Source organism: Grus americana, chromosome 17, assembly GCF_028858705.1.
Source record: "Grus americana isolate bGruAme1 chromosome 17, bGruAme1.mat, whole genome shotgun sequence".
Lineage (NCBI taxonomy): Eukaryota > Metazoa > Chordata > Aves > Gruiformes > Gruidae > Grus > Grus americana.
Genome location: NC_072868.1, coordinates 8,690,354 through 8,710,897, shown reverse-complemented (window position 1 = coordinate 8,710,897; position 20,544 = coordinate 8,690,354). Strand labels below are relative to the sequence as shown.

Genomic DNA, 20,544 nt, shown 5'->3' with positions numbered 1-20,544 from the left:
ATTGCTAATGGGGCTGCCGGGCGATTCCCTCCCAAGGCCCCAGCAGGGCGAGGAGAGGCCCCTCTCCAGGGTTACACACCAGTTCCACCAAGCTGGAGGCACCGGGGCAGCCCTGGGAGCTGCCCCCCACCCCAGGCTGGCCATGGTGCCTGCTCCAGCCCCGTGTCACCGTGGCCGGCCAAGCCCGGTGACAAACCAGAGCACAGAGGAAAACTTGCAGCCTTTGCCCTCTCTCCCTGGTGCCGCCTTTCCAGCCCGAAGGGGTTCGGTGTAACGCCTGCCATGACTCCTGGCCAGTGTCCCGGGGTGCCGGCGTGCCAGGGCAGAGTGCTTGCCAAGCCGGCCAGCACCACGAGGGCCGGGAAGTGCCGGAGCTGGTGGGGAAGCCAGCTGTGGAGTAAGGCTAACGAGATTTTCATGAACCTGCCGATTCGTTTGGCAGGCAGGCGGGGGGGGCCAGGACCCAGCTAATTAAAGGGAGCTGACCTGTGAAATCAGGCTGTGAGGGGCTGGGGTGAGCAGAGGGGAGCTTGGGCAGGGGGAAAGGTGCGAGGGGAGAGGGCGGCCGGTGCCCGTGAGCCCCGGTGGGGTGGTCGTGGCCATGGCTGTGGCTGCTGCTCCCTCCTTCCCACCCGCACCAGTGCCACTCGCTGTCCCAGCACAGCTGGAGCCTTAATGCCGGAGCAGCACCTTATTTATGGCTCTGCTTCCCTGAGTTAAACTCCACAAAGTGTGACAATCAAAATTAAAGATTTCTCCAGAAAGGCAGCCTGGGGGGAAATCACTGCTGAGGCCGACAGAGATTTCCCAACGGTGACTTTTAAATTAAAGGGGAAAAAAATTTCTTTAATTTGGCGGCGTGCTTGGGATGCAGCTCACTGGGCACGTTATTATCCAGCTCAGCAAATGCTCCCAGAATTCGCTCGCACTCCAAATTACCGATCTCTCCATGAGGCAGCACGTCTCTCCTGCACCAGCATCCACTGGCACCGGGGGCCTGTGGCACAGCCTCGTGGGTGGAGAGTGGGGCTGGGACGACGCTGCACCCCATCACCCCGGAGCTGAGCCCTGGTGGGTGCCCCCTCCCCACGCCCTGTCCCAGCTCCTGACTGGTGGAAAATGGCCGGATTCTGCTCCTGCACAGGACGAGCCCAGCCCCAGCCAGCACAGCCATGCTCCAGGAACCCCTACACCAGCACAGCCCTGCTCCTGGACACCCGTGCCGGCACAGCCGTGCTCCAGGAGCCCCACACTGGTGTAGTGGATTCCCAGCCCCTCTCCCAGCCCCCACTGGTATTTAGTGCTGCAAATCCGGATGGATCAGGGCTGGGCATATCGGCACCACCGGGCACACGTGTGTCTGCCTGCTCGTGGCTCACCCGCTAAATACCCGCCAGCGCCGTTGGCCCCTAACAGAGCCGGGGTGATCAGGGGGACCCGACGTTTTAAGCCTTTCTTTCCAAGCAGAGTGCGAGCTCTTCAATGCTGCCGAAAGTGAGACCCTGCCTGCAACTCCAGCCCAAGTGCCAGCTCTGCCTCCTGCACTGCGTGGTGAGGACGGTGGCTGCTCCAGCATCCCCATGATGGTGCCATGCACAATGCACCCAACCACCGGGGAGGCCGGCGTGGTCCCTTACCGAACACGGGGCTGATTTGGGTGCTTGGCCCAGAGCCCCAGGAGCCTCTGCACACCCACCGTGTCGGCACGTCCACGGGGCTGCAGGTCCGCAGCTTTGCTGGCTGGACCCAAAGCACCAGTGGAGACCGTGACCATCAAAGCCTCCTCACTGAGATCAGAGGCACGCACACACCCGAGACACGCGCCTCGCCCTGCTCTGCCATGCCGCACCGTAGCACAGTGAGCGCCACCGCACAGCAAAGCACCACAGCACAGCGAAGCACTGGAGCACAGCGAAGCACGGGGGCATGGCGAGCACTGCGGCACAGCAAAGCACTGCGGCACGGCAAAGCACCAGGGCACGGTGAGCACCGGGGCACAGCAAAGCACCCTGGTGCAGCAAAGCACCGCAGCACACCGAAGTGCTGGGGCATGGCAAACGCTGCAGCACAGCGAAGCCCCAGGGCACAGCGAAGCACTGCTGCTCCCACCATCTCTGTGCTACTCCAGGATGCTGCAGGGATGTGGCACCGTCCTGTGTCCCCATGGGAATGCCCCAAGGCCTTTCCTGTGCCCCACGGGTGGGGACTCTGCTTCTGCCACCCACCTCGCCCCTGGGCACATGCCAGCAGCTCCCGCCAGGCTCCGGTGTGGGGCACGGCAACAGGGTTTTTCTGCCTGAGCTGGAGAAGTTGCCGCTTGTCCCCGGCGTAGGAGCTGCCCAAAGTGACGGGGGGCTGGTGGGATGGGGCTGGCCCTGCCCGGCCGGGATGGGGGGCACGAGGGGCATGAGCAGCCCGAGACCTGCCTGCCCTGGCACAGCTCTTCCCCTTCCTCTCCCCCTACCCCTTCAGGATGAAGCAATGAAATTATTTTTCTACTTGAGTAGTTTTCAATTTAGATTAAGAAAAATCTGTGCTCCGTTAGCGACGTTGCAGTAAATCACGAGCAAGCGGCACTCCGCAGCTGACAGCCCGATCGCTTATCGGCTGCAAACCTTTTTTCAAGTTGACAGGCACCAAGTGTGACATTGAGCGAGGGCAGCGGCAGCCCAGTGTGGACACCGTGCAGGGAAGCGGACCCCTGCCTGGCACGCACCCCGGGGCACCACGGCTCAGCCACGGCTGCGGGCAGTGCCCAAAGTGGGTGGGCAGTCCCAGGCAGGATCAGGCCCTGGGCATCACAAGCTGGGACAGACGTGGGGATGCAGAGGGCAGCACCAGCCCCTGCCCGGCTGCAGTGCCAGCTCTGCCAGCCCGCAGCGCCGCTCCTGGGGCTGCCCACGGGAGATGTGGCAGGGGGACGTGCTGGCTTGCCGCCGTCCTGCCTGATCCCCGCCAGCCCCAGCACACCTCGGCAGCATGCCAGGGCTACACTGAGCATCTGGGCCGCTTGGTGGTCCAATGTCTCGCCGAGCCCTCGCTCTCACCCACCCGTCACCGCTGGTGACACGGTGGTACCCAATACAGCTGTGACGATGCCCGTCACTGGCTGCCCTGCGGCCACACGAGGAGCGGATCCCCATCCTTGCACCCCTCTCCGTGCTGCCACCATCCTTGTGCCAGCACCATCAAAAGGAGCATTTGACAGAAAACAAACCTTTTTTTTTCCCCTCTGGTTCTTCCAGCTTGTTTATTGCTTGCACGGGGCAGGCAGAGCTGTCAGTGCCTGAACCTCACTCATCCGTTTAACCTTGGGGGAAGAAACACATTTGTGCCGGATAACGTGCATCAGATGGTGGCACGGGGAGCGCCTGTAGCTGCTGCGCCTGATGGATGGGCTACACGGGCCTCGCCTGACCTGTGCTTGTATGTTATCTGCATTGCTGCGGGAGGCTTTTCATCACGCCGACAGCTCCAGCATCACCTGCCTGGCAAGAGCTCCTCGCCAGGGACGGCTGCCGGCAGCAGTGGCCAGGAGGGGCCCAGCCACGTGGCTGTGGCTGGCACCACGGGAGGCAGCGAGCCACGGTGCCAGGGGAGGGGAGAGGCCGCTGTGCTCAGCGCGGGGGGTTGCAGGCTGTGCCCGTGCCACGTACCCAGCTGCGGCGGGGCTGGAGGGACAGGGACAGCCCCGCCAGGAGCGGAGCTGGTGCCCCCAGTGCCCGAGGGGATAGAGGACACCCTCACCGCGGGCAGTGCCGCCGGCTCGGGCGGAAGGGAGAGGCTGAGCCGTTGCACTTGTTCTTTGGGTGACATTTTGCCAATGAGGGGTCCTGCGACAGTGACAGAGAGGGTACAGAGCTGGGCAGCCCAGAGCCCCGGTGACGGATGAGCGCTGCCAAGTGCCGACACAAAAGCCATTTGGTGTGGGGAAATGATAGATGCTAACACTAATTTTAAGCACAGGCAGCCGAATTCCTCCAGACAGTCGCGGCGCTCAGGATTTAGGGCACAGCTGCTGGGTTCAGATAAGGTGTGAAATCAGCCCGGCGTGCAGGGTGTTACTTAATAATGAACGTCTCGTGATGGATGGGGGTGGCTCAGCGATATAACCTCCACATTTGGAGCCTTTCAAATATCTTGCCATCAATCCTGGTCCCTGCCGGGCGGCAGGAAGGGGAGCCAGCAGCTGGCAGCAGGCTGACGCCCTGCGGGACTGGCACCACAGCTTGGGCTGCGCGACTCCCACCCTGTGCCATGGGCACCTTCACAGGCCGGTGGCAGCGCCAGAGGGGGTCTGGGACCGGATCCTGCCGGCATGGCCGCAGCTGGTCCTGGTGCCACAGGCAGCACGGCACCACGCGCCTCCTCTCCCTCCCCCTGTGAGGACCATTGCTGGCTGCTCCTGCGTGCCGGCGGAGAGCTTGGCTGCCGCGTGAGGATGGGGACGGCGAGACGTCATGCCCTCCCCAGGGACGTCCCTGCTCGCCCAGCACTGCGCTGTGCCTGGAGCGGCTCTTGCCCTGCGAGCGGGTTCTGACCCACGTGGGCAGCGCAGGGACATGGCGCCAGCCCAAAATATTTATGGTACAAGCGATGCTGGAAATGGCAAGTGCTGTGCTTGTCTGTAGCATTTAATCTTTCTTCTGACCTTATAAAAAAATCTATTTGTGTTGAGATTTTAAATTCACTTCTTAAATCACCCACTACAGGCTTCACACCGTATTAATTTCTCCTCAAGCAAATGAGTTTGGTATTTGCTCTTTTCCCGTACCACCAATACCAAAGCGCAGAGAGGATGCACGCCATGCCCACCCCCTGCTTAGACCTGCAGCCTGCACCCTCACCCTGCGCCTGCTCACCTCCGTGCATCCCCCTGCATGCACACACGCACCCTTGTGCACGTTCACACACACACACCCCCCCCCTGCACAGCACGCACAAGCACCTCGGAAGGGATCCCATCTCCTCCAGCTCAGGGGAGGTCTGAGCAGGACGGCCACTGCTGCCACCTCCCAGGAGGAGGATGACTCAGAGCTGGGGATGAAGGCGTGGGGCAGGAGCACCCAGCCAAGGCTCCACGGAGGCAGCAGTGGGCTCGCTTGGGCACATGGCTCCTGCACACACCAGCCCCCGGTTGCCCCCAGCACCCTCCCACTGGGGAGGCCCCAGCAGGTCCCTCCAGCCACACAGCCCCCGAGGCGCCCGGCGCTTCCCCCCCTGCGGCGTCAGGGCTGCGGGCATGCCGGGGCAGCCGGGGCAGAGCCGCGCCGGGGACGTGCGGCACGGCTACAGCTGGAACAGATGAGCTTTCAGACGAGCTCGCCGGCACGGTGCCATCGATTTGGAGGTGATTGCTGCCAGGGTGAGGCATGGTCAGCTCGCCTCATTATTGTGCAAATTGCTGGGAATGCAAATGTGGGTACACCTGGGGAAAAATGTATTAACAATATTACTCCTGATTAAGGACACAGGGCACTCTCTGCTTGTTCAGTGAAGCCTGGGCTCCCTTCCCTCTTTGGAATCTAATGGTTGGTTTATTTTTGTATCTGTGACTGTGGGGTTTTATCAGGCGCTTTCAAACCGCACTCTTGCAGTCTCTTGACAAGATCCTGCCGGCAGTGCCGGCCACTCTCTTTGGGGTGCAGGATCAGAGATTGCACTGGAGCCCACCGGGATGTTGGCCGAGCCCCTGGATTTACCCCGAAAATGCCCTGGCCGTGCTGTGCTGTGGAAGTAGCCGCGGGGACAACCATGCCACTGCCGCCGGCAGCTCTGTGGGTTCCCCACTCACTGGGCAGCCCCCTTGGGAAGGGACAGGGATCAGCCCTCCAGCTCCGCTGGCGTGGGAGGAAGGGGCCACTGGAGCTGAGCATTGACGGACGCCAGCACCCCTCCAGGCGTGGGACAGCTCGCGGCTCCTCCAGCCCCAAAACCCACCCACTGTTCCCCATCCCAAAGCTTGACACTTAGGAGGTGGGAGCACCGCCGGGCACCACCAGCCCTCACATTGGCACGGCATGGCCCCGGGCTGCCGTGGGGCATGGCCCCTGGCACGCAGGGACCCGCCGTGGGGCAGGTGGGGAGAGCTCGTGATCTGCTTAATGGGCGTGAGCAGGGTGCCAAACCGCCGCTGATTTATTGCCAAGGAAATACTTAATTTAGGCAATGTATTTAAAGGAACTAATTAGAATTGTATTAATATTTATGGGCCTTATGGAGAAACTGATAGTCACTATTTGAGGGTATTAACTGTTATCTTACACTGGACAGGACCACAGTGTTTGGAGGCAACTTTAATTGTGGTGAAAGCAGTCGAGATCTCACCAGGAGCCAGTGACAGCAGCCTACCCAAAGCTGCACATCCAAACTGCGTTTGCAGCGCTAATGAATATCTGCTGGAATGAATAACCCTGCCCACGTGGCCCTTCCTCCCCAAGCATCTCCCCGATGAGGGATGGGTGCAGCCGCTTGCTTGGGGCCATGCTGTGGGCAAGGGGGGCCAGGGAAGCTGGACCCACATACACTTCCAGCCCCCCAGAGCAGCAGCGTGGTCCCCACGCTGGACACGATGCTCCTGATCCCACTGTTGCCGGTGCTCCCATCCATCCGCCTGGAGAAGGGAGCTGGGGGGGACCCAGGGGCAGGCAGGCTCAGCAGCCCCCAGCTCATCCATAACCAGCTCCCTGCCCGCGCACGACCTCTCGCTATAGCAAAGTTCACATCAATTTTCCTTCCCCTCATTTGTCTGTAAACCATGAAGAAAAATCACTGCCGTCTGCCCGCATCAGGCTGCCGCGGTGATGTATGGCTGTAATAAAAACCCCATTTTAGGAGGCCGCCTTCCCCATGCCGCCAGCCGGCGCGCCATGCGTGGCCGTGCCGCTGGCCAGGCTGCGCCACGGGGCCGGGGCTGCCGCCTGCCTGCGAGCAGCCAGTGCCATCCCAGCCCCGGTCCCCCCGGGCCTCCATCTCGGTCTCGCCACAGCCAGCGGTTATGGATAGGAGCTATTAGAGCTGTTATGGAGCAGCAGCCTCTGCGCTGCATTCAGGCAGCCGGTGCCGTTAACCCCCGAGAGCCGGATTGTGGGGGACGGCCCAATGGGGGGCTGGAGCGGGCAGCACCATGCCTGGGCTGGGCACCCTCCTCACCCCGAGCTGAGGGACAGCCCCGGGGCCACGCACCATGGCCCTGCCTGAGCTCTCTGCACAGCGGTCACAGCCCCCTCTGGCTCTGGCGATGGGGTGCTGGGGACGGGGTGCTGGGGACGAGGTGCTGCCTCCCCACCTGCCCCACACAGGGACTTTCATCTCGGCAGCCAGCAGCAGCCACGGCACCAGCTCAGGGCCGAGCAGAGCAGGTGGGGAGGGAGCTGAATAATAAATTGGCACTTTCAGGAGGTTTTCATCTTTTCCATTTCAAGTTCCTTGCTGTCTCTGCCTGCAGAGCTCACCAGCGGCGCACGGGGAGGGAGCGTGACGGCACTGTCCAACTGCCGCTGGTTTGACACAAAAACTCACTTCTCCCGAGAAAACGCCGCCTCTGAGGCATTTCTGCTCCCCAGCCTCCAGCTCCCCAGATCTGTCCCCGGGGGGCTGGGAGCACTGAGGCGTTCCCAGAGTGGGTGGGCATCACCCACCAGTTTGGCATCAGCTCCCTGGTGATGCCCAGAGCGATGGCCGGAGCAAGGGCTATCCTGCGGCCACTCCATGACTCATTGCCCCCGTGCCTGGCAGCTGCTGCACCAGACGCAGAGGAGGGAGCCAGTGCAGCCCCAGTGCACCCTCCTGCTCCGTCCACCCCCCCGGCCCAGCCCTTGGGTGGCAGGCAGAGGCCAGGGTGGCACCACTGCGGGACGGCCATGGAGGTGCCACTGTCCTGGAGCACAGCAGGGTGCTGTGTGCCCTCGCTCAGCCTTCCCAGGAAGATCACCAGCATCTGCAGACAGCGCACTCATCCACAGCCCGCTCCCCTCTCTGGGATCTCATTAATTAGCAAATTAATAAGACGGCATGAACTCTGACAGGAGGCGTTTCTGGGGAAGACCTGCAGGTCCCTGGCTTGCAGGCGGCAGTGCGTGGCAGGGACAGTGCCACCCGCACGGGAGCTTTTCCTCCACCTACCCCAGCCCCGGCTGTACCCTGTGCCCGCTGCCCGTGCTGAGACCAGGACGAGCCCCGGGTGGCAGCGGGAATGCAGCAGCTCCCAGGATGGGCACCAGGCTCGGCTGTGCACTGCGGGCTGTCACTGAGCAAGCAAGGACACGAGCCCTCGGCCCCAGCCCAGGGCCAAGCTGGTGGCAGGAGCAGAGGATGGCACACGGAGGGGCACCCATGCCCTGTCCCACCCATGGCACAGCAGCATGACCTGCCTCCCCTGGCTCTGCTCTTCCAGGGTCCGAGCTGGGAGCAAAGGGCTGTAGGTGCTTGGCCAGGGCAATGCTGGGGACTGTCACCGCAGAGCCCCTGTGGACCACGGAAGGGGCCGTGTCCGAGAGGGATGTTTCACACCAGGGCCTGTGATGCCCGGCTCCGTGCAGCCATGCGAGGTGCCAGGACCCCTGCACCGGCTGCCTGCTGGGGGTCCGGGCTGAGAGCCGAGAGCAAGAGGCCGGCTGGTGCCACCTGCCACCACGAGCAAGCCAGCGCCCCATGTGCTGGGTACAGGGTCCTTGGGGTTGGCCAGGGTCTGGGCTTGCAGCTCCAGCGCAGCTGGATGCGGCCAGGAAGGGAAGTGGAAAGGCACTGGGCAGCACATGGAGCTGCTGGCACTGCGGAGGTGTGGGTCAGGCAAGACAGCAGAGGCTGGGCTGCTGCAAGCCAGGCGTCCTGGCGGCTTTATTGCATGGGGCAGAGCGTGGCAGCCAGCACCGCCGCAGACTTCAGCCCCTGGGTTGCTGGCCCCACGGAGGGGCTGAAGCCCCACTGCCACCTCCTCCTCGGGGTCACTCCTTGGCTCTCCCTGGGGGGAAAAAGGGGAGGGTGAGGAGTGGGGGTACAGGCAGGGTGGGGGGAGGCAATGGGCTGCCGGCGCTGGGGAGCAGAGCTGGCCCCGTACTGGCTGCTGCCCTCACCCCCAGTGCATTCATCCCCCCAGCATCCACCCTGCAGCCCCAGGCACGGGCTGCCCCTCCTGGCCCACGCTCCCCAAGGACATGGCACAATCGGGAGCAACTCTTGTGTTTCCGGTGTTGCGTGGAGATATAACCACTGTGCCGGGGAAGCCAAGCAGCCGCGGCAGCTGTTCAACCACCAACGGCCCCAACTGCCCGTGGCTCCACTCGGAAACAAGTGTCACAACCAGGTGAGTGCCCACACAGTGTTCCCCCCCCCTGCAGCGGCGGCTACCGTGGCTCCACCAGCCGCCTGCCCTCCCAAGCATGCACTCTGTGCCAAACGCATTCGGCAGAGATATAGGAAAGCAAATTGCAAGAGCAGGCTCTTCCCTGCACCCATGTGAGCTGAGCGCCTTGGTGGTCAGGTTTCCTACTTTGATAATCAGCCTGCAAAATTATAATTACTAACACTATTGCCTAGTTCTGACCAAAGACGATGCCAGCTCCCAGAACTGAGCTGTGAGCTGGTTGGAATCACCCAGTAGAAACACCCAGAGGCCCCCGTGCCACACGCTGAGGCCCAGGGACGCCGTGTGCTGGACCGATGTGGGATGCTGCTGCTCTCCCGGCCGCAGGGAGGCTGGCAGACCCTCTGGGTCTGGCTGCCTGGCTGCAGGCAGCACAGCTCTGCGCTCCCACTCTCCAACTCGGCCCCTGCCTCCGTCCCAGCAGGGGCAGCCCAGTCTGACCCAGTCCAGCCTAGTCTGGCCCAGTCCAGCCCCTCCTCTCACCCGGTTGCTGGCAGACCTGCTGGCACTCCTCCACCGTTCTGAAGTTGTTGGGGTTCCCCCCACAGCCACTATAAATGAACAGCTGGCAGGTCCCCGTGGCAGGGTTATAGGCATAGCGACGGAAACGTCCCCTGCACGGGCCAGGCACGGGCGGGAGGTGACAGATGTCACCCGAGGACACAGGGCCGCCGGAGGGAGCAGGACCCAGCTGGTGGACCCAGGCAGTGGGCAGGAGCAGAGCCGTGGTACCTCTGTCCGGAGGCAGGCAGCCAAGGCCACAGCCGGTGAAGCAGCACTTCTCATAGCGGGGACAGTCGGTGTCATCCTTGCAGGAGTTGCTGCAGGGGGCGAAGGTCTGCAGCACCTTTCTCTTGGGGCAGACGCCTGGTTTGGCTGCAGGTGGGAAAGGAGATCAGCTCATATGTGGGGTCTGTCCACCGTGGCCCCTCTCCCGCCAAGCCCCCCGGCTGCCCTTACCTGTGACTGACCCCACACAGTGGACATCGCAGCCCATGCTGCAGCACTTGCTGCTGCCTTGGCAGTCGCTGTCTTTGCTGCACCGCACCGTGCAGATGGTCATCATGCTAGGGTCCAGCCGCGGGCAGAAGCCTCTCTTGGCTAGGGGTGCCCAGCAGGGTTAGAGCCCCACCAGCCCCTGCATGATCCCACTGCCCAGCCCACCCCCGGGGTGCCCACCCTCAAGCCCTGGGGGCACGGAGAAACAGGCACCCCTGTCCCCCTACACCACAGGGGCTGAGAGCGGGGGGATCGGGTGCAGGGACCACCCATGCCAGTCTTTGCGGGTGATGCACCCCACAGGCAGCGGCTGTGCTCCAAAGAGCCTGGACCTGGCGCATCCCATCCACATGCCAGGATGGGGCACTGGTGCTGGCAGGGCTGCAGGACCCACTCCCCGAGGTGGCCGCAGTCCCCGTGTCCGTCCCCCCCCCTTGGAGGGCAGAGCACAGGCTCGTTCAGGGCTGCTGGCGGGGAAGGGACCCCCTCACCTCCCACGGGGAGCCGGCACTCCCGTCCGCAGCCGGTGCTGCAGCAGCGCTCGCTGCCCGGGCAGCTGTCGTCCGTAGAGCAGAAGTTGCCGCAGGGCTTCAGGGGGATCCTGCTGGGCCGGGGGCACTCGCCGCGCTTCCCTGGGAGGGCGGGCAGGGGGTTAGGATGCGCAGGCAGGGCCCCCCCGCCAGGGCAGGGCACCCCCTTGGCCGGGACCTGCTCTGCCCTGGCAGGGGGGCACGTCGCGGTGCAGAGCACCGGTGGAGCCGCCGCTTCGAGAGCCCGCGGGGCCGCCCAGCGCCTCGGAGGCTGCCGGCGGGTGAGGCGGGACGGGGAGAGCCCCCTCCCCGAGCCCCCGCGCTGCTCCCGGGTGCGGGCTCTGCAGCAGGGGACCGCGGGGCCGGGCAGGGTGTCCCGGCGGGCCGTCCCGGGTGTCCCGGCGGGCCGTCCCAGCTCGGAACCCGCGGCCCCTCCAGCGCACCCCCACCAGAGGGGCGAGGGGACTCCGGGGACACTGGGGCGGTGGCGAGGAGCGGGGCCGAACTCGGAGCGCATCCCCGGGCCGGGGCTCACCTGGCAGGCGGTGCCCCGAGGCCAGCCGGCAGTGGCCGGAGGGGCCCAGGGGGACCAACAGCAGCAGCAGGAACAGCCCCAGCTTCATGGCGCTGACCCCGCACCGCCCGCGGCCGCTTAAGTACAGCCCGGGAGCCCCGGGCCCGACCCGGGCTAGCGCAGCGCCCCGCGCCGGTCTCCGCCTCCGGGGACGGCGCTCCCGGAGCCCGGCAGAGCCCAGCCCCGCTCCCCGGCCCGGCCCGCTCTGACGGAGCAACAGCCTCCTCTGCCGGCCGCCACCCGGGATACCCACGGAGCCCCGGGATGGTCCCCGCAGCCCACGGAGCCCACGGAGCCCACGGAGTCCACGGAGCTGCGAGACACCACGGACGGGGGCACAGGCGGAGCTGCGCAGCCCCAGCCCCGGCACCGGCGCGGCACAGCGGGGAGGGGGCTGCAGGCAGGGAGGGGGCTGCACAGACCAGGGGCACCATTCCCCACGGCCGGGGCACAGCGGCAGGAGGACACGCCAGGCTTCACACTGCCGTGTGCCGGCAGGACTCGGAACACACCGTCATTAACGACACACAGCTACACGCCGTAACACGCACCGGGCATGCAGCAGCGGGGGCAGGAAGGGCGCGAGGCCAAAGCCCGCGGAGTGAGGAGCCACCAGTACCAGCCGAAGGACCGGGCACTGCGTGGGAGAGACTGGAGACTCCCCACATCACCACTGCAGCACGTGCCATGTCAGGGTAAGGGTGTGACTCAGAGGGACCCTGTGCACATAAACTGGGGACAGGACTGCTTTTGCAGTCCCTGCTTTTCTTGCTAAAGGTTCCCTCTGTTTTGGACCCGGAGTTTATGTAGCAACAAGTGTATTTGGCCACTTGGAGCCAAGATGACGCAAACAGGAATTTCCAAGCAGGGAAATACGATCGTTGAGCTGTAAAACCTCATATGAGACCGCAGAGGTCATGTCGGCCTCAGCACAAAGACGGTTGCTTCCTGCTGGGCTGGCCTTGTGACAAACCCCCAGGCAGGGAGCATCCTTCCCCGCACACCGGGCCCTTGGCCGAGGCCTTTCTCCCCATCTCCAGCTCCGGCAGAGGATAAGCCCCTTCCACCAGCCCCTCAAAAACCCAGGTCCTGCCCCTCTCCGCCCACCATGGCCACGGGGTGCCCCCCATGCCTTGCTGCAGCCCTGCCAGCCCCACCTGCACCCAGCAAGCCAGGCTGCCTCTACCCAACCTGCTGGCAGCGCTGGCCTGTGCCCTTTGCCGTTCGGTGGGGCACAGCAAACTGTGCTGGCATGGCTGCAATTCAGCAGCGAGAGGTGCCATGGCGCAGACCCCCGGCAGGGACGCGCACAGCCCAGCCATACCCCCACACTGTGTGGGACAGCGAGCAGAGAGCAAAGGTCCCACTCGGCAGAGTCTCGAGGTGTGGCAGCGGCAACGCCACGGGGTCCCCGCAGGCACAGAGCATACCTCGCCCTCAGCACGATCACCCTTTGCACGCTTGGCTGCGCCGGGCTCTCTGTCAGCTCCCTGCACCGTTAACCTTGGGCTTCCCCACCCCTTCCAGGGCTGCCTCCCGCCGGTCCCGGTGCGCGGCAAGGTGAAAGGCAGCCCCGGTGCTGACCCTGCTGGAGCACCCGTCTGCCAGAACACGTCTCCAGCCGGCTGACGTGACAGCACCCAGCCGCCCGCCTGTCCCCACAGTGGAATGGTGCTTGGTGCAAGGCGCGGGGCAGTGGGTGCACCCAGCCGGGCACGTTGCACAGGCTTCCCACGCTCCGCTCCTCTCGAGGCCACACTCACCTGTGGGGACCTGGCTGGCTGTCGCCCGCAGCTCCATGGGCAGACACAGTGGGACATGGGACAAAGCTGGGGCCAGGACAGGCAGGTGCCAGGTCTCCAGGGCAGGTATGGCTGAGGACAGACCCTCAGCTGCTCCATCCCAGAACACCCCTGTGCTGCACTGCCAGGATGGCCACCACCCCAGGGGAGCATCCTCCTTAGTCCCCCCCCCCGGGTTCCTGTCCCATAAGCTTGTATAATTGCTTGTCACACCTTGGCAGTGCTTGACATCTGCAGTGATGAGTCCTGCAGCTCGGTGAGGAGACCCTCACCCTCTGCCCCTTGCCTGAGGGTCTCCCCCAGTGCCCCCAGCTCCTGCAGTCGCAGGAAGAAAAGTCCCGTCCGCACTTCCATGCCACTCTGGATGTTCCAGCCTCCATCCTGTCCCCTTATCCCCTCTTTCCCAAGCTGCAGAGTTCCAGCCCCTTCCTCTGGGCTCCCCATGGCCACTGGGGTGGCCCCGTCACGTGGCCTGCATCTCCCTTTCCCCCCGGGGAGGGTGCTGCTGGGTGCTGATGTCCCCGCCCTGGCTGCAGCCTGGCTGCTGGGGCTGGGACAGGGCCGTGGTAAATGATTTCTCAGGCAATAACACATCATGGGGCTGTCACTGCCTCGGGCACAACTGTGAAATGCAGCGAGAGTTTCAGCACCCAAAGGTTATGTGCATGGCGGCCCCTCCCCAGCCCCACGCAGATATAAACCCCTGCCAACCCGCACTGACCATCCGGCACCCGTGGGGAGCACCATGAAGACCTCCAGAATTTTGCTTGTGGGCATCCTCACCCTGTGTGCCCAGCTGCAACTGGCCACTGCGGCTGCTGGAGGCATGGGTGAGTGCTTGGGTTGCATGGGGCGGCTGTGTCACACTTGCTCTCGGGGGGCTGCGGGGCTGGCTCGGGGGTCCCATGTGGGATGAGCAGGTAAGACCAATTACACCGGCACAGAGCCAGGCACTTCCTCGGCTCTGGGGCACCCCATGGTGGGCTGGGGTGGCCCTGGCCACACACTGCCACGGAGCCATCAAGGTCTGTGCTGCGTGGGCAGCACGGGCAGGGGGTGGGCTTGGTGGCAGCAGCAGGACACAGCGGCGCAGCAGGAGCCCTCCTGCCCATGGGGGGCACTGGCCTTCAGCTGCCAGCTGCGTGCACAGCTGGGCCCCAAAGGGGTCAGATATTCCCTGTGCATCACCCATGCACACAGCACAGGGACCCTGAGTTGCTGACTGCCAGGGCCTGAAGTCTCCCAGAGGAAGGGCCGTCCCTCTCTATCACTGTACCCTGCTTTCCCCACTCTGTGCCAACAGTGGGAGGCTGACTAGCTGCCTGGGGGGCACCTTGCCTGGCCCAGCAACGCTCCCCTTTTAATCATTGACTGCCCTCCCTCAGCAGGCAGGGAGACGTGACTCCAGCACCTTCCCTGCTGCCATGAAGGAGCCACGGTCACCCGCAGGGTTTGTGTGCAATCAGCATGACCGGGCTCAGCGGCGGTGGGCACTGCCACCCAGGGATGCTGCAGGGAAGAGCCTTTGGGGTTGGGCTCAAGTCTGCTGGTCCCGCATCCTCATCCAGGATCCTCCCCTGGGACGTGCCTTAGCACGAGGACGACTGCCCATGGCCACACCGGCAGACCTCTGTGCTCCCCACAGCCATCCTCAGCCTCTGTCGAGGAAGTGCCTGGCAGAGCTGGGGCTGGGATGGCAGCATCTCATATGTCGCGCATTGGGGACAGGAGCCAAAGCATTGCTGTCTCCCGGAAAGCGATGCCGAGTGCATGGGCTGGAGCCCGGCACAGCCACTGGCCCTGCCGCCAGCACGTTCAGTCTCTCTCCAGCTGCTCCGGCTGGCTGCGGGCAGCTCCAGCTGGATCAGCCGCTTGGCAGCCAGCCGGGCACACCAGGGCCAAGGCACAACCTTGGGCAAACCCACCAACACCCACACTGCTCCCTGCAGCTCTTGCCTTCCACTGCATTTCCCCCTCATCTCCTGCCATGAGCCCGTTTCTGGGCTCCCATCTGCTCCTGTCCAGCTGCTCCGGAGCAGCCTGGCTGCTGGCATCTGCACTCTCAGTCTCCCAGCTCCGGATGCTCACTGCCAGCACCAAGGACATCCCATACACTGGGGCAGAGCAATTACAGGGTCAGACCAGGGCAATAATGCTCAAAGGCAAGTGCCACCGGCAGTTGCAGCACGGGAGCAGCAGCTCAGTCATGGTGGGACACCGGGGCAGCCCCTGCCCTGGCCGGGGGGACGGTGCTGCTGGGTGGGCAGTGTCAGACCGGCAGCAGCGCTGCTGCTCCAGGTGGGCTCTGTCCCTGCACAGCACAGGCAGGGACAATGCAGGTCCCTTGCCTCCATCGTGGAGGGCAGTGTGAGCCAACGCTTGCGCTTGCAGCTCCCACGTTACCATCCCCATCCCACCCTGTCCACTGGAGCAGCATGTCCCAGTCCTGGCGCGGGGACCACCAGGCTGCAACACGGCCGCCTTTATTCAGGGAGTTCTGGTGTCAGCCCCGGGCTAGAAACACCAGCCCAGCCCTTTTGCCCATAGCGCTGTCCCCAGTGGGGCCCAGCCACACGGGCAGAGTGGGAGCATCCCGGCCAGCCCGAGTGTGGCCAGGTCCTGGCAGCCTCCCTGGCAGCTCCTCAGCACCCAGCCACCGAGCAACCAAGCCCGGAGGGCGCAGGGAGGAGGACTGCCCTGCCACTATCCCTGCCACTGCCCTGTTGCTCTCCCTGCCGCCCCAGGCCTGTCCCCTGTCCCCTGTCCCCACGTGTCGGCTCCCGCTGCCGACGGTGAAGTGCAGAGCGGCGACTGGGCAGGCAGCTGGGCCATCCGCACCGGCTCCTGTTACTGCATAAACACCCACACCGGGGAGAGGACCGCAGGCAAAAGCAAACAGTTACTGATTTACTGCCGCTCTGCTCCATGCCACATTGTTGACTGTGGGGTTAAATTACCTGGAGACAGACCCGGGCAGAGCAGACATCGGCTCGTGACTCAGGACAGGGACCAGTTCCCCTGCCCCATGCACCCCCGGTCCCCACGGGTCTGTGGGATGCTCCAGCCCGGCGCTGGGGCTGTCCCTGGAACCTCTGCCAGCGGCAAGGGCACATCACTGGAGACGGGTCTCACCCTCCTCCCTGCACAGGAGAGGCTCATACTGCAACTGTGCCCAGGATGGGGTCCAGGGAGCTGGGATGCTTTGGGTTTCCCCCCAGCAGAGGGGTTCACCCTGTGACTCCGGCCGGGCAGCTCCAGCATGCACAGAGGGACCGACATTGTGACAGCAGCCAAACAACCCAACGCATTAAGCTGAAACCAGGAGCTGTGAGCAAAGGGGCTGGGGTCCTTGCCACCCCCCCGCCCCCCAGCACAGTGCTGGGTGGCTCCCAAACCATCAGCAGCCCCGGAAGAGTTGAAGCCACTGCCAACAGTGCCTGTGGAGGAGACGGGAACTGGTGGAGCAGCAAACCCTGATGAGAGTAGGGCAGCCACGCTGGGTGATCTGGGCTGCTTGGCTAGGCTGGGTCTATCCAAACAAACCCCAGCTCAACACTGTCAGGCACCACGAAGCATCCTGGCCTGCCGGAGGGCAGCACACGTGCCATGGGAGGGGTATCCCGGACAGCCGCCAGGCCAAGGGGGTCTGGGATCCTACAGCCCCTGGCAACGCCGTGCCCCGGAGCACCAGGCACGCAGCTGGAGCATGCTGGTGGCTCACTCCCCACCATCCACTCGCCCAACCGGTGCTGCCGGCTGGTCCGGGCCATGTCCCCGGGGCTGCTGGAGTCTGCGAGGATGGCAAGGGCCATGCGACAAGGCTGTGGCTAGGCAGAAGGAGCTCCAGAGGCTGCTGGGGAGGCACAAGGGAGCCTCGGGGCGGGCGTCTGCGTGGAAGTGCAGGCAGCCTGGAGGGCCCTTCAGTCAAGAAGCAAAAGCTGGAGGAGAAGTGGCTGCAGCAGAAGCCAGGAGAACAGCAGCTGCAGCCAAGCCACAGCTCCTGGCCATGCCGCCGGCTCATCCCAGCCTCTGGGCAGCAGCAGCTCAGGCCAGGGTCTCCAATTGAGCTTGCGACCACGGCCAGGGCAGTGGCAGGGCTGGACCGTGCCCCATCCCTGGCACATCTGTGCCAGCACTTCCCGCTGGCAGTACCAGCAGCATCCCCATGACCTCTGGCGGCAAAGCCCCACGCGGGGCCATGACAGTCCTGCACCCCACTGGCTCGGAGGCCAGGGACGGCTGGGGTCCAGCGTGCGGCACACGGGGGCTGTGGCCAGCGGCGCTTGGCTGCTGTTCCTGCCGGGCAAGTTTTCGGCATGGCCGCCCAGTCTCCTCGAGGCTCCCCCTTCCTGGTCGGCAGCCAGCAGCACCAGATACCTGATACTCGGGTTGTGCAAGCATGAAGGGGGAGCCTGGCCCTGCCCGGCCCTTGGGAGCCACCCGGAAGGCCGAGCCCTCCCGCCTGCCGGCCCCACCTGGAGAGGAGCTTAAAGGCCGGCTGAGCGGCCCCACAGGCGCAGCACCGGCTCCCGCACCATGCCCAAGGCCCGCAGCGTGCTCGTCCTGGCGGGGCTCCTGGCTCTCTGGTCAGAGCTGCCTCCAGCATCCGTCCAGAATGTCACCAGTGAGTATGAGCGCACCGCTCGGCACGGCTCGGCACAGCACGCCCCGGGCGAGCAGCCAGCATCACTCCCAGCCCCGGGGCCTGCTGGGGTGGGGGCCAGGGCCGAGAATCAGCCGGTGCCCAGCACGGTTGAGCTCAGCAGCATCCCTGGACACAGCCCTGGGACTGGCGGCAGCATCTCCCACCTTGGGACGGCAGCCCTTGTCCTGCCGTGGGGCCGGCAGCCCCGGCGCCTGCCCACGCCCTCCGCCTTTGCCTTACAGCGAAAGCCGGCGTGTGCCCCGACCCGGCGATGGAAGCAGTGAACTGCACAGTGGGGTGCCAGTCTGATGGCGACTGCGAGAGCACCCTCAAGTGCTGCCCAGCGGCCTGCGGCAAGGCCTGCCAGAAGCCCGACGGTAACGCTCACTCCTGCTCCCGGCCCCGCTGCCATGAGCTGACAGCCTGTCCCAGCCAGTGGCACTGGTGCTCTGGGGTGCGGTAGCGGCTGTGGGCCTGGGCGCCCGTTGCACATCCAGCTGCAGCGCGGTTATCGGGGGGCTGCGTGGGGAGCCCAACAGGGTCGGGGTATGCTCCCGTGAGGCAGCCTACAGGGATGGTGCACCCGCTGCCCAGGCTTGCCAGGGCCACGCTGACCCCTTCCTCCTCCCAGCGATATGGGGGTTGAGCAGACACCTCTGAACAATGCTGGGGCCAGTGCAGAGGGCAGGGGGGTGCACCATTCCCCCTCACAGCCGTTGCTGCCCGCTCAGTCTCGTGCGTGGCCACCAGCCCAGGACACGGGCACTGTCCTGCCTCCCAACACCATGCCTGGGAAGAGTCTCACAAAGACTTCATCCCCAGCCCTGCGACAGACATGGCCCCACGGCCACCCTGCTGAGTACGCTCACTGCGCTGGTCCTGCCGGAAAGCAGCCTGGGTAGGCAGGCACAGGATTTGGGATCTGCAGCCACAAACACATGGATGTGAACTGGAGGCTCCAGAACCTCCATTGCTACCTGCAAGGACAGAGCTGGCCTGGCTGTGCTGCAGTGGAGGACGGCGTGGTGCAGAGCCAAGAGCCCAGCACCGGTGGCAGGCAGCGACAGGCAGAGGGACGGCATGGTAGGGGCCCCGCACAACCAAGGTGCAGGCTGTCTGGTGGGGATGTGCCCCCCACCAAGGTCCGGGCTGAGCCCATGCACCACGAGCACACAGCCGGAGCCGTCCACGGTGGCTGCAGGGGAAAGCGGGACCAAGGCTGCCGTCGGGGCTACATGCTGTGGTTGTGCATCCTGTGCTGGCCACGCACCCCTGAGTGGGAGGCTGAGCACAGGGACTGTGGGGGGCTACCACGCCGTGTGGCCTCCCTGACATGTCCCCATCAGGTCAGGCTGGCAGGAGCACCAACAGGCAGAGCCATGGGTTGGGGGAGCCACCGGCCGGCACAAGGGTCTGTCCTCTGCGGCAGCCAGGGGCCAGGGCCATGCCCACGGCTCCGGGAGCTGCCAGGCCAGCCCTGCCCCTCATGCCGGGGCTGGCGGGTCTCAGGCCGTGTCCCTTTGCCTTTGCAGAGAAGCCTGGCACCTGCCCGCCTGTCAGCCCAGGGATCCCCATGCTGGGCATCTGCGCAAACCAGTGCAAGACAGACTCCAACTGCTCCGGGAGCCAGAAGTGCTGCAGGAATGGCTGCGGCAAGGTCTCCTGTGTGACGCCACTCCACTGAGGTCAGTCGGGCACCCAGCGACCCCGGGGATCCTGCAGCACTCACAGCAGAGCACTGGCACACCCGTCCCGCTCACGGCCTTCTGCTCCCTTTGCAGGCACAGCCGCCTCCTGCCGGACCATCCACAGGGAAGCTGCTGCCCGACACGAGTCCCACACGCCCAGGCCCTGGCCCTGCACCATGGCCCCCAGCCCGGACACACTCCCGGCTAGGAGCCTTCAGCCTCAGCTCCCTCTTCGGGGTCCCTTGCTTGGGGTGCACCGCAGCCCCCCACACTCACCAATAAAGCAGCCTCTCCCTGCCATGCTTGTGGCCGCCTCTCTGTCCCACCGCGCTCCCAGCTGGGCAGCAGCTCTGCCTGCTCCTGGCCACATCCTGTCCACCGCAAGCTGCCGCTGGGCACTGGTGCCGGTGCCAGGGCTGCCTGGAAGGGCTGCACACAAGAAGCGCCAGCACCAACTGGCTGCACAATGTCTCCAAGGGTCCCCAGCCTGTGTCCCTGCCCAGGGCTGCCCCACAGCCCCACTGTGCCCCATAGTCCAGGCTGCCCTAGCACACCAGCTCCCCCATCTTTGTCCAGATGTGGTCAGAGTGGGGCCATTGCAGCGCAGTCATGTCCATGTCCCATCAGAGCAGAGCTGCTCTCTGCTCTGCAATGGCCAGGGGACAGGGAGGCTGCCAGCGCGTGCCATTGCACAAGCATCGCCTAAACCCTCTCCTGCCCCCCCAGTCTGGCAGTGGCACGTCACCCGTGGCAGGAGCCCGAAGGATCCGTGGGCAGTGAAGCCCACCCGCACCTGCCCCACCCCTGCCCCATCCCTGCCCCATGCCTTCCCCCTGCCCCCTCCTTCCCCTGCCTGCTCAGAGCTGGGCCTCGCTCCTGCTCCTGCCCCGCTCTCCCTGGCACCTCCTGCTCCCCGCAGGGTTCCTGCTGTCCTGGCCCTCT

General features: G+C 64.9%; 2 protein-coding genes across 4 annotated transcripts; one reads left to right on the top strand and one right to left on the bottom strand.

Moving 5' to 3' along the window:
• Positions 1–8,810: 8,810 nt before the first annotated feature.
• On the bottom strand, positions 8,811–11,604 carry WFDC3 (WAP four-disulfide core domain 3). 2 transcript variants are annotated; one of them, XM_054845978.1, is made up of 5 exons: positions 11,429–11,604; positions 10,855–10,995; positions 10,325–10,465; positions 9,848–10,240; positions 8,811–8,962 (listed from the first exon to the last, which is right to left on the bottom strand). In XM_054845978.1, exons 1-5 carry the CDS (start codon positions 11,514–11,516, stop codon positions 8,946–8,948), a joined length of 780 nt encoding a protein of 259 aa, XP_054701953.1. In that variant the 5' UTR covers positions 11,517–11,604; the 3' UTR covers positions 8,811–8,945. The 2 variants fall into 2 exon arrangements, with proteins under 2 accessions (XP_054701953.1, XP_054701954.1); XM_054845979.1 differs by having other exon boundaries at positions 10,097–10,240; positions 11,429–11,602.
• Positions 11,605–13,945: 2,341 nt separating this feature from the next.
• Positions 13,946–19,900, top strand: LOC129214418 (WAP four-disulfide core domain protein 2-like). 2 transcript variants are annotated; one of them, XM_054845983.1, is made up of 4 exons: positions 13,946–14,099; positions 18,157–18,291; positions 19,447–19,599; positions 19,696–19,900. In XM_054845983.1, the coding sequence occupies exons 1-3, from the start codon at positions 14,015–14,017 to the stop codon at positions 19,596–19,598; spliced, it is 372 nt and encodes a 123-aa protein (XP_054701958.1). In that variant the 5' UTR covers positions 13,946–14,014; the 3' UTR covers position 19,599; positions 19,696–19,900. The 2 variants fall into 2 exon arrangements, with proteins under 2 accessions (XP_054701958.1, XP_054701957.1); XM_054845982.1 differs by lacking the exon at positions 13,946–14,099 and adding an exon at positions 14,218–17,893.
• The last annotated feature ends 644 nt before the right edge of the window (positions 19,901–20,544 follow it).